The 15,503-nt window shown below is 46.9% G+C and overlaps 2 protein-coding genes across 3 annotated transcripts in view; one reads left to right on the forward strand and one right to left on the reverse strand.

Moving 5' to 3' along the window:
* Dgcr8 (DGCR8 microprocessor complex subunit) overlaps positions 1–10,489 on the forward strand; it is a 33,399-nt gene extending 22,910 nt beyond the window's left edge. Inside the window, exons 10-14 of the mRNA XM_057765083.1 lie at positions 4,252–4,352; positions 4,667–4,773; positions 6,070–6,197; positions 7,792–7,905; positions 8,950–10,489. Coding sequence (XP_057621066.1) covers positions 4,252–4,352; positions 4,667–4,773; positions 6,070–6,197; positions 7,792–7,905; positions 8,950–9,033 — 534 coding nt within the window. The 3' untranslated portion in view covers positions 9,034–10,489. The remainder of the gene's footprint in view (positions 1–4,251; positions 4,353–4,666; positions 4,774–6,069; positions 6,198–7,791; positions 7,906–8,949) is intronic.
* A 254-nt stretch (positions 10,490–10,743) lies between these two features.
* Trmt2a (tRNA methyltransferase 2 homolog A) lies at positions 10,744–15,374 on the reverse strand. Of its 2 annotated transcripts, none has more exons than XM_057764979.1 (12): positions 15,073–15,095; positions 14,322–14,869; positions 13,838–13,946; positions 13,320–13,501; positions 13,062–13,176; positions 12,866–12,981; positions 12,678–12,789; positions 12,055–12,177; positions 11,839–11,914; positions 11,485–11,601; positions 11,296–11,392; positions 10,744–11,202 (listed from the first exon to the last, which is right to left on the reverse strand). In XM_057764979.1, the coding sequence occupies exons 2-12, from the start codon at positions 14,855–14,857 to the stop codon at positions 10,974–10,976; spliced, it is 1,812 nt and encodes a 603-aa protein (XP_057620962.1). In that variant the 5' UTR covers positions 14,858–14,869; positions 15,073–15,095; the 3' UTR covers positions 10,744–10,973. The 2 variants fall into 2 exon arrangements, with proteins under 2 accessions (XP_057620962.1, XP_057620961.1); XM_057764978.1 differs by lacking the exon at positions 15,073–15,095 and adding an exon at positions 15,110–15,374 and having other exon boundaries at positions 10,745–11,202.
* Positions 15,375–15,503: the final 129 nt, after the last annotated feature.

Below are 15,503 nucleotides of genomic sequence, written 5' to 3' on the forward strand. Positions count from 1 at the left end.
ATCCCCTTTATTATTATTATTTTTATTTATTTTTTTTTTTTGGTTTTTTTGAGACAGGGTTTCTTTGTAGGAGCCTGTCCTGGAACTAGCTCTTGTAGACCAGGCTGGCCTCGAACTCCCAGAGATCCGCCTGCCTCTGCCTCCCGAGTGCTGGGATTAAAGGCATGCGCCACCACCGCCCAGCTCCATCCCCTTTATTATTGACCATTGATCATTGCCATATTTGCCTCAAAGGAAGCTGATATGGTAGGAAGGAGATGGTTGCAGAATGACTTTTCATTCCCTTTTTTTCTATTTAGTAATCCATGTTATAGTTATCTCATTGACTGATTGATTAGGTTTATTTTGTGATGCTAGGGATTGAACACATGGCTGCATATGCTAGGGATATACTTTGCTACTGCCCTCTTAATTGCTAAGCACTCTCCTTTCATTCCCTATTTTCATTATATTATGCATATGTGTTTGAGTGTCTACTCTGTGTGTATGTGCGTGTGCCTGTGACCACAGAGGCCAGAAGAGGGTGTTAGAGCTCCTTGGAGCTTTAGTTACAGGCAGTTATGAGCTGCCCGACATGGTTTCTGGGAGCTGCATTTGGGTCCCCTACATAAGAACAGTTAGTGCTCTTAATTGCTAAGCTATTTCTCCAGCCTCTAGGCATGATTTCTTTAATTTTGTACTGTGTGTTTTTGTATGTCTGTATGTGTAGATCATAGGTCATCCTTGAATGTCATTCCTCAGGTACTAATCATCTTGTTATTTGAGGTAGGCTCTCTCGCCTGGTCTAGAATTTACCAATTAGACTAGGATAGTCAGTCAGTAAACCCTAGAGACTTGCTTGTCTTCTCCCTGGTGCTTAGATTGCAGGCATATGCCAGAGTGCCTAGTTTTTTGTTTGTTTGTTTGTTTTTAATAAGAATTGTGAGGTTCAAATTTAGGTCTTCATGCTTGCATGGCTAGTATTTTACCCACTGAGCTATCTCCAACAGACCAAGTTTGTGTTTTTGAGTAATTTGAAGTGTTTGGTAAGTCCACCTCCTTCAGGAACAGTTGTTTTCTGCTTTCCCCCATATAGGACTATCTATACTTAATTTGTATGTCTTACTTTTTGTTGAGAAGTAGACAATTAAAACTTTTGGCAATTATGGAACTGTACCACACACATACCATACCATATACATAGAGCACCACAAACAAGGTTAATCATTGCTGTTACTATTTGTTTACTGATGTTATTATAACAGAAATCAAAGGCTGGCAGATTAAACCACAGAAATTTAGTTGCCTTAGTTCTGTAGATCAGAAGTCCAAAATAGTGTCAAGCCTGTTAGTTTCTTATAAACACTGAGCAGAGGCCTTCTGGGTTCTCGAATGGCTATCTTCATGTTTATGTTTTTCCTTGAAAGTATGTTTCTTTCTGAAATTCTTCTGTTTATAAGGAATTAGTCCTGGGGATAGTACTATGTCCTAATGTAGGGCCCATTTTACCCATGTAGTTACATTCTGAGGTGATAAGGGTTAGGACTTCAACTTGTAGATTTTGGAGCAGAAGACACAGTTTATAGTTTAACTTATAGTAATATCTTTCCCAGATAGTAATTGCAAAGAATTATCTGTATTCTTGAGTATTATCTATCTGTGTTTTTTGTAACGTGTCTACTAAGTTCATTTAGATTAGCTGATCACTGAACAGAGATTTTTCTTTACCAGTAGTACTTCTCTTAGCCTTTGCCTTCGTTAGTAATTGCAAGTTTTTATCATACAGATTCTGCTCACATTTTATGATTCTTAGATTGTCCTACGTAGTGGGTAAACGTTTAATTTTAGATGATTGCTGGCATGTAAATACAACTTACTGTTTGTGTATTGACTATATCTTGCCACTTTGGTGACAGGGTCTTGGTACATAGCCCAGTCTGGCAAGGAACTAAGGATTCTCCTGTCTTATCTTAATAAGTGTTGGGCATGTAGACATATACCACCGTGAATACTAGCTGATATTCTCCGAATTTTCCATCTGTGTTTTTGACAGTTGCTATTGTGTAGGTTTCATCTCATTTGGTTTCTTTCTTCTGATGTTTTAATATGGTACTGGTAGCATCATAAACTACGCTGTGAAGTATCATCCTTGAGTTTGTGTAGATAGAGCTGGTATTATTTCTTAAATGTGGAGTGGTCATCATTGCCAGTGAAGTCATTTAGACCTGAAGTTTTCTAAGTGGGATGGTTTATAATCACACATTTGATTGTCTTGAGTGGATGTTGCTGAAGGCTGCTGTATAAGTCCGATTATCAAGATGCTGTTTCTTAGAATCTAGAGTGTAGATTTTCATGGGCTGGAGTAGCTTGTGCTTCTTTGTCATCTATGGGCACTGAGCAGTTGAGTCTCCCAGAAATAGCAGTGATTATCTGTAGGTAACTTTGCCATTTCATTACACTGCAGAAACACTCCACAGAGATGCTTGCTGTGGGCTTTATGTTCAGAGTCTTGCACCAAACACAGACATCTTTGTGTTTCTGAGTGTGTGTTCTTCAATGGGTATGCTAGTCAGGATTTTTCAGGGACGAGATTGGGGTTGGAGATAATTCGCTGTCTCCCTGTTGAGGCCTGATGTCCAGGTGTCAGCTGCTGGTTAGAGCAGGCTCAGATAGGCTGATGTTGGTAATCAGGTCCTTGTGGTTAGTTCCAGGGCCTAACTCCTAGTAAGGGTGAATGGCTTATATGTTTGAGGGCAGAGACATCTTATGATGCCTGTTTGAAGACAATAGCCAAGCCACGACAGTTGGAATTCATGCTTACCAGTCTTGGCTGGGCTCTTCATCTACTAATTTCCTCCACATTGTTGTTACCTGAGCAGTGCAGACACAGGAGAGCCGTTCATGTGTTATTCTAGAGAGGATTTGATGTAGCTTTTTCATGTCATCCAAGGTCTGGGCTCTGGGGCTACCTAGCAGGCTAGTGAGAGACCTTCTGCTCCCAGCAGAGATCCTCTGGCTGGTGGAGTCTATTGTTTAATGTTTGTTTTAAGCTCTTTGTTCCTATTTGCTTGTCAACTGAAAAGTTAAGCTTTGTTCTGAGTCCCTGGGGATTCTGGTCTGGGTTGTATTATGTTTCTGAAAAGGAAGGGCTAATCTCTGGTACCTCAGAATGGGGCCTTACTTTGGAGACTACGATGCTACAGGTATAATTTAATTGCTTTGTGGTGGAAAAATTGTGACTGGTTTTCCAGAAGTGAGAAAAAAAGAGACCTAGTAAAGATTGTCTTGGCGCTGCCGTAAGCCATAGGACCTGAAAAGGATTTTCTCATGTAGTCTCTGCAGAGGGAGCACAGCTTTGCTGGTTACCCTGAATTTTACTTCTCACCTTTAGAATTGTGAGAGAACCCACTATTATTGCTTAAAGTCACCCAGTTTGCGGTACAGATATGTGTTACTTAGATGATTTACTTATGTAAACTCTATAAAGGGTACCTATACGAACTAGGGTGACTCTAATGTTGCTAGGTGATAAAATCCTATGGGACTATTCTTGTGTATATGATTCATCATCAGCAGGTAGATTTATCCGTGCATGACTGTATTCTGTTTCTGCAGTCTGTCCCACAGGTATACAGTGATGGTCTGTGCTATGGAGTGAGCTGAGCTATCTGGCATCTCCTGTTCACTGAGTATAGGGTCAGTCTGAGATCAAGTCAGGGGAGGTTCTGTTAGCTACTAATTTCTGAGCCTCTATCCTTTGTCCCATGCATTTTATAGCTGCTTCTCCCACCCCTAGCCTACCTGAGTCTTGCTGTGCAAAATTTCTCTCCTTACATGTTTTAGTTACTTTTCTATTACTCTGACAAAACGCTATGACCGAGGCAACTTATAGAAGGGTTTATTGGGGTTTACAGTTTCAGAGGGTTTGTTTATGACCATCTTGGTGAGAGGCTTGGTGGCTGGCATGCAGGCAGGCATAGTGCTCAAGCAGTAGTTGAGAGCTCACATCTCATCCACAAGGAGGCGGGATTGGGTGGTAAATCTAACTAGGAATGGTATGGGCTTTTGAAACCTTAAAGCCCACCCATAGTGACACACCTTGTCCTAATCTCTCCCAAACAGTTCTACCAACTAAAAGGGATATCAGGTATGACATGATCTAGTGAGGTGACAGGAAAAGATATTCTGCATGTGAGGGAAGCACACAGTGTGGCACGACTCTTAAGAAGTCTGGGTTTGCTCAGGATTCACAAGCATGTGCTTTTGTTTTAGTATTTTAACCACATCAGTATTGAGGATTCACGAGTCTACGAACTGACCAGCAAGGCCGGACTGTTGTCTCCGTATCAGATCCTCCATGAGTGCCTTAAAAGGTAGGGTAGACAGCGCCTTCCTCAAAAATGTCAAGTCATGACATCTCCTCTGGGCATCTCAAATTTTTACTTGGATTTTGTCCCAAGGCATTATCTGTTTGCCTGGATATACAGGAGCCCCTTGGCTCTGACTGATAGGCCAGTCCTGGGTAACTGAAATGAGTGGGGAATCTTCCTTAGTCATCTAGGGAGATGTTTGGTTTTCTCTGAAGAGTTGCTAATGGACTTTGTCATTTGGTGGCCCTCCTCAGAAGTCACCATGTACAAGTACCAGCCACTGATGTTTCCTTGTCATCTTTGTTTTCTCCTGAAAGAAACCATGGAATGGGTGACACATCCATCAAGTTTGAAGTGGTTCCTGGGAAAAACCAGAAGAGCGAATATGTCATGGCGTGTGGCAAACACACAGTGCGCGGGTGGTGTAAGGACCTGTCTCCTTCTCTGCTTCCCTCATAGCCTGGCATGTTTTCAGAGGACTGCTGGGGTATAGCCAGCAGTTTCTGACATGAGGGTGTGTGGCCTACCTAATCTACTACTGCTTTGGCAGTCATCCCAAGTAAGCCCCAACTTTGTATGGGCCACCTTCATCTGAAGCTAGAGTTGTGGTGACCCTGCCTGCATTCTTCCTTCTGTTCCACTGTTGCTTCTCTTACCTCTAACCAGCCAGTCTCTGGTAGGATGAGGGATTGGCTTTCTGAGGAGCAGGCTGAGGTGCCTTCTGGTGGCTATCTATCCATCTGTACGCCTGTATTCTGGTTTCTAGGCACCACCTTACTCTGCTTTCACATCGACAATAGGTACTTAGTAAAGGCCAACATAAAGCCAGTAGTTCCAGCTTAGGAGGAGGCTGGGCAGGAGAATCAATCATGAGGATATGAGTTCAGAATTAGCTTGAACAACATAGTAAGACCTTGTTCTTTAAAAAAAAAAAAAAAAAAGGCCAGGCATGGTGGCACATGTCTTTATTCCTAGCACTCAAGAGGCAGAAGCAGGCAGATCTTAGTGAGTTCAAGGCCAGCCTGGTCTACAAAGCAAGTTCTAGGACCAGCCAGAGCTGTTACACAGAGAAGCCCTATTTTGAAAAACCAAAAAAAAAAAAAAAGTGTGTTTACCATAAAGTAAAACACTAAGTAATCACTATAAGGAAAACTTAGTTTTATATATATTAGGGGATGATCCCTAGAGGACCCTGGGAAATTACAGACCCACATCTAGACCTGGATGTTCCCAGTTACCTATGCTGCACACTACATACTCTAGTCCCCACAGGGGTAGGCTGCTGAGAACGTTGAGAGAGTGAGCAGTCCAACGATCTTTTAGCCTGAAGAGCTCTCCTGGCTCAGGGCATCCTTCATATGGAGGCTCCACCAAGGCACCTACCCTCAGGAGCCATAGACGTTATAGGAATCCTTGCTGCTGCTGGTCTGTGTGTTGCAGGAAAGTGGGGTGGAGTGGGACACTGGAGAGAAGGAACCTTCATTGTCTTGGCTAATTAATAGCTTTTCCACTTGTCCTCGTCTGGATCTCCTGAAAGCTGCTCGGCAGAGTGGTACCTGGGTCCAGGTCTCAGGACTGTGAGTCATGGTGTCTAGCACAGTGGGAAAGCACTGTCTACCCTCCTGTGAAATACCCTGCATGGCTCCCTAGATACCAAGGAAAAGTTCTTCTGTTTGGATATTTGTGACTCCTCTCCACCTTTGCTTTTTTCCTCTCACAGGTAAGAATAAACGAGTTGGGAAACAATTAGCCTCTCAGAAAATCCTTCAGCTGCTGCACCCACATGTCAAGAATTGGGGGTCCTTACTGCGCATGTATGGCCGTGAGAGCAGCAAAATGGTGAAGCAGGTAACCAGACTGTCAGGACATCGGCAGCTGCTCTGCTTCCCTGTTTCTTGCTTTGGAGCTCATTTCTAAGTTTGCTGTCAAGGTCAGGCCTAGCACTGCTTTTATCTCTCCTTTGTTATGCCAGTGATTGTACAGGCTGAGGGTAGGGACACCCAAGCTACATCTTACTCTTGAACCTGCCAAGCATTTAAGTACAAGCCATGCCTAGAGCACCAGGCCCACGACATACCATTAGTAGGTACAGGAAGTGAACACTACCTGGTGCTGAGTTGTGTGAAGGATTGGGAGCTGTCCTTTAGCAGTTCCCAAGACAGTATATCCTTGTTTAGTTGAAAATCTCAGTGGCTTACAGAATATAAATACTGCCTGTTTTGTTTCTGTGGCTTTTATCTAGTTCTCAGAATTTAAACCAGTCTTGAAACCTAATGGGTTCAGGGAAGTACTGGGAAGTGGGTGTTGGCAATTTCTTTTTTTGGGTGGTTTTTTGGGTTTTTGTTTTGTTTTTGTTTTTTGAGACAAGGTAGCTTTGGAGCCTGTCCTGGAACTAGCTCTCATAGACTAGGCTGGCCTCAAACGTACTGAGATCCGCCTACTTCTGCCTCCCAAGTGCTGGAATTAAAGGCATGCGCCACCACCACACGATTGGCTATTTCCTTTTTGGGGTGCTAGGGATGGAACCCAGAGCCTTGTACATGTTAAACAAATGCTCCAGTACTGAGCTAGATCACTAGCATTTTGTAACATTTTCCCTTAATATATGTAGAAACTACCTGGATCATCAGGATCCCATCATTTAGACGAGTATAGGTGGTGACCCTGAAGACTGCTGTGAACCCTTGAGCCAGTTGTCTGGAGCTGTGCAGCATCCCTCAGGTTCTCTAAAACTGAGGCCTGCTCCTGTCCTTGCTCTGGACTGGCAAAGCAGGGGTCCAGGAGCTACATGGAGAATATAAACAATAAAGGCTCCTTCTCTTTTTACTGATTCCTTGCCCTCCCTGCTGTTGGCTCATACTGGGGCTTTGGGCAAGCTAAGTGAGGACTGCTTTCACTGAGCTGCATCCCTAGCCTGAATAGAAGCATTTCCTATGAGTTGAAATGTAGGTGCAATGTTTGCCATATATAGTCCTGGGCTGAAACAGATAGAGAACATTACTGCAACCATAGGCAGGGGCTTTCTTCACCTGGAGGGTGAATGGCCCCTGTCTGGCACAGGACCTCTGGCATGCCAAGACACTGAGCATCCTTGGCTATGGACTCTAAGGCAAGAAGGGACCAGAGAAAATGGCTGGGCAGACTGGCTGTGTTATGTCTCAGTTGGCTTCAGCTACTCTCTGAGGGTTTCTAGCATAGTGAGTGCTTGACTTTCGTACTTAGCCAGTAAACAGAGGTGTGATCATGGAGAAAGGGACAGAGTTTCTGGGAGAGGCCCTGGAGCTCAGGGCTGTGCTTATAACCTGTATCTGTCAGCAGCCAAGGCCTTATCACAGGTGGGCCAATGGTGTGCACTTCCCCACCAGGCTCTTACGCTCCTGTTTTGGGTGGTCATGAGCACACTGCTGCTTGGCAATTCTGAGAGCAAGCTTTGGGTCCCTAGGAGACCTCTGACAAGAGTGTGATAGAGCTACAGCAGTATGCCAAGAAGAACAGGCCCAACCTTCACATCCTGAGCAAGCTGCAAGAGGAAATGAAGAGGCTGGCTGCAGAGCGGGTGATTATCTCCTTTTCTCTCCTCTCCCCCAGGCCACCTGCCACCTACCCCCTAAACTCACCATCTACCCCCGCAGTCCCCTGTACTGTTTCTGCCCATACCATAGTTATCAGGATTGCTGGGTCAGCTCCTTCCTTGTACCTAGATCTTAGGAGCCCATTTTTGATCCCTGACTCTGGAAATGCTTACTACTCGTCCTTCCAGATGAGGTTGATCTTTAAGTTCTAGCATGCATGGATGGTGCTTTCCTTAAAAACATCAAGTTAGAGAGTAGACAGTCCAGTCTTTTAGTGCCCAAGGATCCAATTGGAGTCAAGTATTTGAGGGCAAGGATTGTGCACTGGCCTTGTACTTGATAACTCAAAGATCATAGAACAGTTAAGCCTAGGTAGAACCTGGTGGTCTTGGTAAAGCTTCCTAAAACTGCCATAGGTGTTCTGTCCCAAGTGGGCTCCCTGATTGTTTCCTGGCCTTGGAAAGTATTTTATAGTTACTCATACCCCTAGGCCTTCTGAGTTAAGAGCCATTCCAGCTCTGGTGACATTGACCCAGGTATGAACACAAACTCTTAGTACTCAGTGTCTATTGCCAGTTGCCTTTCTACTGCTCTTGGGTAGGGGTAGGCCTTGTCTGCTAGAGTAAGCAGTACTTGCTAGCTTGACTCTTTTGGGGAGATTAGTTGTGGGGATCAAGACAACAGGCTAAAGACACACAGTCCGTATTTGTAGGGAAAATTGACTGGGCTTCCAGGCAAGCAAGGCTAGGATGACACTCATCTTGGAGGGGTGGATCCCAGCTTGTTGCAAATTCTTCCGTTCTGGGTGTCTCTAGATTGCCAGGGAAACTGCAGCACATGGGAGTCTACCCTGGCATTCTGAGGAGACCCTCCTGGCCTGGTCCAACCCAGCCCGCTCCCCGTATCTTCCCTCCTAGCCAGGTATCACAAGCATTTGTGCTCTCGGAATTCAGGGGCTTCCACCCTTTCACTCTTGTGAATCTCTTTACTGGGTATGTCTCTAGTATCACTGACCTCTATTCTTCCAGGAGGAGACTCGGAAGAAGCCCAAGATGTCAATTGTAGCATCTGCCCAGCCTGGTGGTGAGCCCTTGTGCACAGTGGATGTATGAGGTAGGCGGCATGGGCCAACAGTGCTTCCCAGGAGACCATTCAGCAACACATCACTGCAGCACCAGGCCTCCAACCTAAGTTCCCTTCCTGTGGCAATGTCTGGGCTTTGCTCTGACATGCAGGGACAGCTGTGACCCTACAGCACACGTACAAAGAAGCAGTTCTTCTGGAAGCTGCTCTCAATGTGACTTGATATATTTAAGGATCAGCTATAAGTAACTGCACAAGTGGAAGCTGATAGCCAGCTGTAGATCCTGCTTGTACGTATCTGCTGCAGACTGTTTTTATGAAGGTTTCCATGAATTTTAGTACACTATATGCACTGACAAGAACTGATACTTGGTGGATAGATGAGATGACCAGGTTTTATAGCTTTGGCTGGCCTATGATGCCAGGTAGTCCTTCTGCTCATAGTTCCTTCTGGTGGAGCCACTGAGACCTGGTCAGAAGGTACAGGTATCCTGTACTGTAGTATTAACTGCTTTGTGTGTTTCCCATTTTCCTCTGAAAAAGTTGTAACAGAAATGGTGATTTTAGGCTATTTTGGCTTAAAATAAAACAAAATTTTAGCACCAGAACAGAGATTGCACAGTGAAGATACTGAACTGTCAAGAATCTGAGTGTTAATCTGATTGGCTCTTGGGTTGCAGTCTACTTTTTGTGATGATGTCTTAATGCCCTAAAAGGTGTCTTCTGGATACCCAAGCTCTCCCACCTTCGATAAACTCTAGCAAGTTTTTTACATAGATTTTTGCACAATCAAGTCCATCTCTGCTGATCAATTTTTTTAAAGCTTTTGAGAATTTAGAAAGAAACTTTTACAGTGAGAATAGAAGACTGGTTCAGAGTCATGCGTTTCAACAGATGGACTTGTGTAAAGGAAACAGGGCTGTCAGTGTAGCCCATCACTGACCAAGAGCTGGCACTGCACATAAGTAGTTTTGACTTCTCTGTATTTAGGAGTGGCTGCTCTGTGCAGCCAGGCCTGATGTCAGTTTTAGTTTTTGTCTACCCATGCTCTCTGGCTAGTCATGGAGATGGGTATTGAGTAGAGGTATATTGAGAGCCCTGTACCTGAAGATATATGGTGTGTGTTGTCACAAAGATGGGATAACAGCTATCCCAATACTATATTTCTCCCCCCATTACCTGTGTGCAGCAGTTAACTTCTGTGTTAATCTAGGCAAAAAGAATCCTCCAAATCAAGGAGCACCTGATTTCTTCTTTCTTGCCTCTGATTCATAGTTGTAATCAGCCTTTTGACTGACTGTTGCCCTTAAAACAGATTTGCTATTGAGAAAGCCTTGAGCACATGGGCATGGTGATCTCTCTATAGTCCCATTTGCCCAGGCAATGTCTAACAGGTGCTGCCATAACACTCCAGGTCTCCAGTGCCCTCCCCCTGTCTCTTATAGGCAGGTGAATTTTTAAAGTACAGCAGCCATGCTACAATGCTGGGAGCACCCTGATGGTCTGAACACATAAAACTGTCCACACAGGAATGGCTGGTTTCTTTCTTCTGATGAGTGTATTGGATGATTGTGGATATTAAACCAGCTAGGAAGTGCCATGGCGTACACAAGTTAACCACATGTAAACTCTGCATAGAGGGATGTTCAGCAGTCACTACCTGCAGGGGCCATTCTCAGTGCTCACTCATATTTGGTGTTTGGCCCTAAAACCTGCTCTGTCAGTGACTGAATTGAAGAGAGCCCTGGCATTCCTTTAAGCACACAGTGAAGCTTGTGGAAAGTAGGAATGAGTCAAGGCTCTGGCTCTCACAAAACCATCAGTAAATCAGCAGTGTTTATTCTAGATTCTGGCTGCCCCATTACAGGATACAGTGTTCATAATAGCAGCTAGGTAGGCCTCGTGCCTCTGCTTAGAGGGGAGCCATAAGGAGTTCCCAGTTTTTGTCCACTTCTGCAGTTCCCAGAACCTAGGATGAGAGGGAAGTCTCCGTTTCCTGTGAGGTGGTATCAGGAGTATTTCTTGGGGTTTCAGAGTCTTGATGCCCCAAAGCTCCTGTGCTATTAGGGTATTGGTCCATCCTCTCAAACAGTATAAGCATCTCACAGTGTGGAGTTTGTGGGAACAGGTCCACGGCCACAGCCTTGACTGGGTGGAATGGAATGCCTTTTACTCGGTTAGATGGGGCCCTGCAGAGGCTGTGGTGGGAAGGAGGTACCAATATTAGCCCCAGAGGTTTCTGCAGGTGGCAGATAGGTGTGTCCTCATCCCCCACCCCCATAAACACTTACTCCACAAAGTTGCCCATGGCTGCCCGGGGATTGCAGGAAACATAGAGGAGTCGCTTGATATTCTCAGCTCTACGAATGGCCAGAATCACCTTGGAATCTAACAAAGCATAGGGGGCTAGTGTCTCCTAATGGTGGACTACCTACCCAACATAGCTCTTTTTTCCTTCTCCCCAATTGGAAGCCACTCACGTAGTCCAGCCCGTGGTGGGTCTAGGACAGCTACAAGTCGCTGGGAAGACAGTCTGCTCACCAAGCCCGGCACAAGATCTTCAGCCCTGCCGCAGTGGAACTCAACGTTGCTCAACTCTAGGGATAGTGTCATAGTTGTCAACGATCTCTGGACCTAACAGGCTTGGAAAGCATACAGTTCCCCCTTCCCCCAAAGATTTACTGTCTCCAACCAGAAGTCTACAGATCCCTCAGTGCCCCACTTTGTAGAAGGCCCCCAAAACCCTAATCAGATTGTAGATCCAATTGAAGTGTCCAGCAGAAAGTTTTGCTGCGGTAGACCACCTGCTTGCTATGTGATACAAAAGTTCTCACCATTGGTGAGAGCGTTCACACGGGCATCCTCCACAGCCTCCTGGCACAGCTCAATCCCGATGACTCTCTTTACCTTCTGGAATAAAGAGATAGACCCACTGCCCTGGTTGCTAAGGAAAGGAAGAGACAGCACAGCTGGGCTATTTCTGGGGTTTGATAGTAGCCTTCGTACTCATGATCAACAGTAGGGAGATGTTCTAGGGCTAGAAGACTTACCGGGGCCAGAGCCAGGCCTATGGTGCCAGTGCCACAGCACACATCCAGCACGGTACTGCCCCCGTCCAGCTGAGCCCATTCCTGGATGACTGTGTAGAGCACTTCAGCTGCAGGTGTGTTTACCTGGAGGTTAGTTAGCCATAGTGTACTCCAGTGTAGGCTAGCACCCCACACTACTTGGGTCACATCAGTGATCTCATACACTCTCCAGACTTTAAAAAACTAAATCCTTAAAACAGACATCCCCATTAATGGGGAGCTTTTTTCCTGACTCTCCCCAGACCAGCTGGGAATGACTGCATATATTACGCTAGAGACTTTGGACCCCCCCCCCACACACACACCCATCTCCATAGTAGGGTATTCTACAACAGTGAAGAGTGGCTCTGCAGCTAAGGAGATTGCTACCATGGTATTCTGTTCTGGTTTGGCAGGAGATAAGGCCACATGCATCATTGGGTCAACCACAAAGAAATCAAGTAACAAATTATCCCTTTCTTATCTTAAGAGTCCCCATTACATGGATGTTCTTTAGAAATCTCTTTTCCTATTTCCCCCTTCATACCACACCTGCTATCACAGCCAGCTTCCCTGTATCTTTGTGGTCATAAAGGAGATGCTACCTGGAAGAATGCTTGAGGGGAAATGCGGAAGGTCAGCCCCAGCAGGTCTTCCTGGATGCACTGGTCACCAGCCATATGCTCCAGGGGCAGGCCTTCCTGGCTGGGAGTCTTCCTACATGAGAAGCAGGAGATCTGTCAGTGTTACTGGATATCTGGATACCCTTCCTGTCCCAACCTGGGCTCCTCACCTCTGTCCTTCCTCCACAAAGTAGAGGCAGGTCACCCCACTGGCCTTGCCTGGCCCTTCCATGAAGTAGTACACAAGTGAGGCCTTCAGCCCTGCCATTTCCTCTGAGCTCAGTTTCTGCAGTGTAGGATACAAAAAGCCCATCAGACTAAGAAAAACCCAACAAGACCTCCCCCAACAAGACCTCTGCCTGAGACCTGGGGGTGGAAGTAGGCAATGGCCATGGCCTGGCCTCTGCGGCTGGTACGAACAGTCAGCTGCTTCCAGTGGCCCGCATATGTCTCAGGGTCGTATGCCGAGTATGGGGTGGACCTGAGGAAGCCACAAGTGTCCCTGAGTACCTGGTGTGTGCCTGTCCCAGCACCCTACCCCTACAACTGCCAGGGCAAGGACCACACCCTCTGCTCCCTGGATTGGGGACTTCTCAGGAGCCCAACCCCAGGCCAGGTCCCCACCGAATGAATTCCTGGAAGGCCTTCACCACCTGCTTAGTGGCCTCTGGAATGTGCACAGTATCAAAGGGGGCTGCCACGGCACATGTTCCGCCCTTGTACTTGCCAAGCCGGCAGCCAACGGTGTTGTCTTCGCCATCTACCCCAACTCCGATCAGAAACTCACACTTATTTCGATATTCAGTCTGCAGGAGAGAAGGTGGCAAAGGCAGCCATATCTCAACCTTGCTTGCCCAGCACCAGAAGAAACACCACAGTGAACAAGACACCCTGATGGGGCGGGCAGGCAAAACAAGGTTTTACTTTACTGCTGGCTTATTGAACTCCAGGAAAAAATGAAAAGAAAGTGGCAAAGAGGATAAGGAAAGTTCTTAGAGAACAGGATGATGGGCTGGCCCAGCCTTAAAGTATATGTGTACTGTCTGAAGCCCTGGGTTTTACCCCAGCACTGCATGACAAAAACCAAGAGAGGCCAACCTCCCCCCTCCCCACACAGAATGGGATTTCATAGTCAGCCTGACCTGCTGGGGTGATGGTTTGACTCCCTCCAGTGGGCAACAAGCCTTATTGTGCTGTTGTCTCTGTGTGAGCAGCCAGGGCAGCAGGGCGCGGTTAGTACTCCCAATTTCCCTGTAGGATGAAGTATATCATTGTTGGACTTAAGAGTGTTCCCCATCTACACTGGGACCTCACTATTGCATTGGTACCATAGGGGCATTACTAACCAGCTCCCTCACCACTTAGACCAGAGGTTCTCAACCTTCCTAATGCAGCGACCATTTAATACAGTTTCTCATGTTGTGGTGACCCCTAGCCTTAAATTTATTTCGGTGCTACTTCATAACTAAGTTTCCTGTTATGAATCGTAAATATGTTTCCCCTCCCCTCCCAGGTTGAGAACCGCTAACTTATACACCCTGTATGTGTTCTGAATAGAGTACAGGGCTGGTGGAGCAGGCCAAGAGCAAAAGCTCACTCTGGTTAGGATGTCAGTGCCACACTCACTTGGCCAGTTTCTGTAGCACCCGTTCACATTCCAGCCGCTTCTGCTCCAACTGCTCAGAGTAGGGCACTCTCCAAAGAGGGGTCACCACGTCGGCAATCTGCGTTGCTGAAGGCTCACTATCACCTTCCTGCCGCCTCTTCCTAGCCATGGGGTCAGCCTTGGGTCGAGCCAGGCGCACGCTGAGTGGGCGTCCTTTCCAGAGAGCACCGTGCAGCACTCGTAAGGCCTTGTCTCGTTCAGCAGCGCTGCGAAATGTTACAAAGGCACATGGTGGTTGTCCGAAGAGTTTGATTTTGTGGGACTGTAGGCCAAAACGGCCCAAAAAGCGCCGGACGTCGCTAAAGCTGGCATGGCGAGGCACATTTTGTAGCTCCAATTTAAAGATCTCTGAGGTGAACAGGTCATCCCTTATGTAGCTGTAGAGCCCAGGCTGAGTTCCAGACTCTACAGCTGGTGCAAGCCCCTCTTTCTCTTCTTTACTTTCTGGGACTCCAGAGCTGTGTTCTGCACTGGCCTCTGGGCTGCAGTCCTCCATGTGCTCTTGAACCTGTGTGGGGACAGACGGGCCAGGCTAAAGCTGTACCTACGATGACTACGGCCTCGGGCTAACTCCTCCCTAAACCACTGCCACATCTCCATAAGCTCACACTACACCCAGCTCTGCCCAGACCCGCTCCTCTCTACTCTTGAGACCCAGTACTCCCCCATCCTATCTCTGATCCAACAGTAATGACTGCTACCCAGTCCCACCCATCCACATCAGCTGCATGGCTCCCCTTCGCTTTACTTCCGTGTCCAGCTTCTCACTCATCGCCCGGCTCGTCTGTCGCCCGGACCAGGGTGCTCACGAGGGCCACCACCTTGGTCTCTTACACACGAAGTGCTCAGAAATTAGGTGCGATGCCGTGAGGAAATGCTGCGGCTTCGTCTTACGCAGTAGAGGGACTCAAAACTCGGGTGCTCGGAGCAGGCACTGAGGACTGGGGATGCACCACTCGCTCCCCAGTAGCCAGCGAGAGCCACACTGCCTCGCCTGCCTCTCCCGTCGGCCAGTGCACACTAAGCGAGCCTGGTTTCTCTAAGTGCTCAGCTTCCGATGACGTCACCGCCACGCGCCGAGTCCTGACTGATCCTTCCACCAGCCGCTCACACTGACGTCAGGGGCACTCAGGGTTTGCAGA

The sequence above is a fragment of the Chionomys nivalis genome, chromosome 3, assembly GCF_950005125.1.
Source record: "Chionomys nivalis chromosome 3, mChiNiv1.1, whole genome shotgun sequence".
Classification (NCBI taxonomy): Eukaryota; Metazoa; Chordata; class Mammalia; order Rodentia; family Cricetidae; genus Chionomys; species Chionomys nivalis.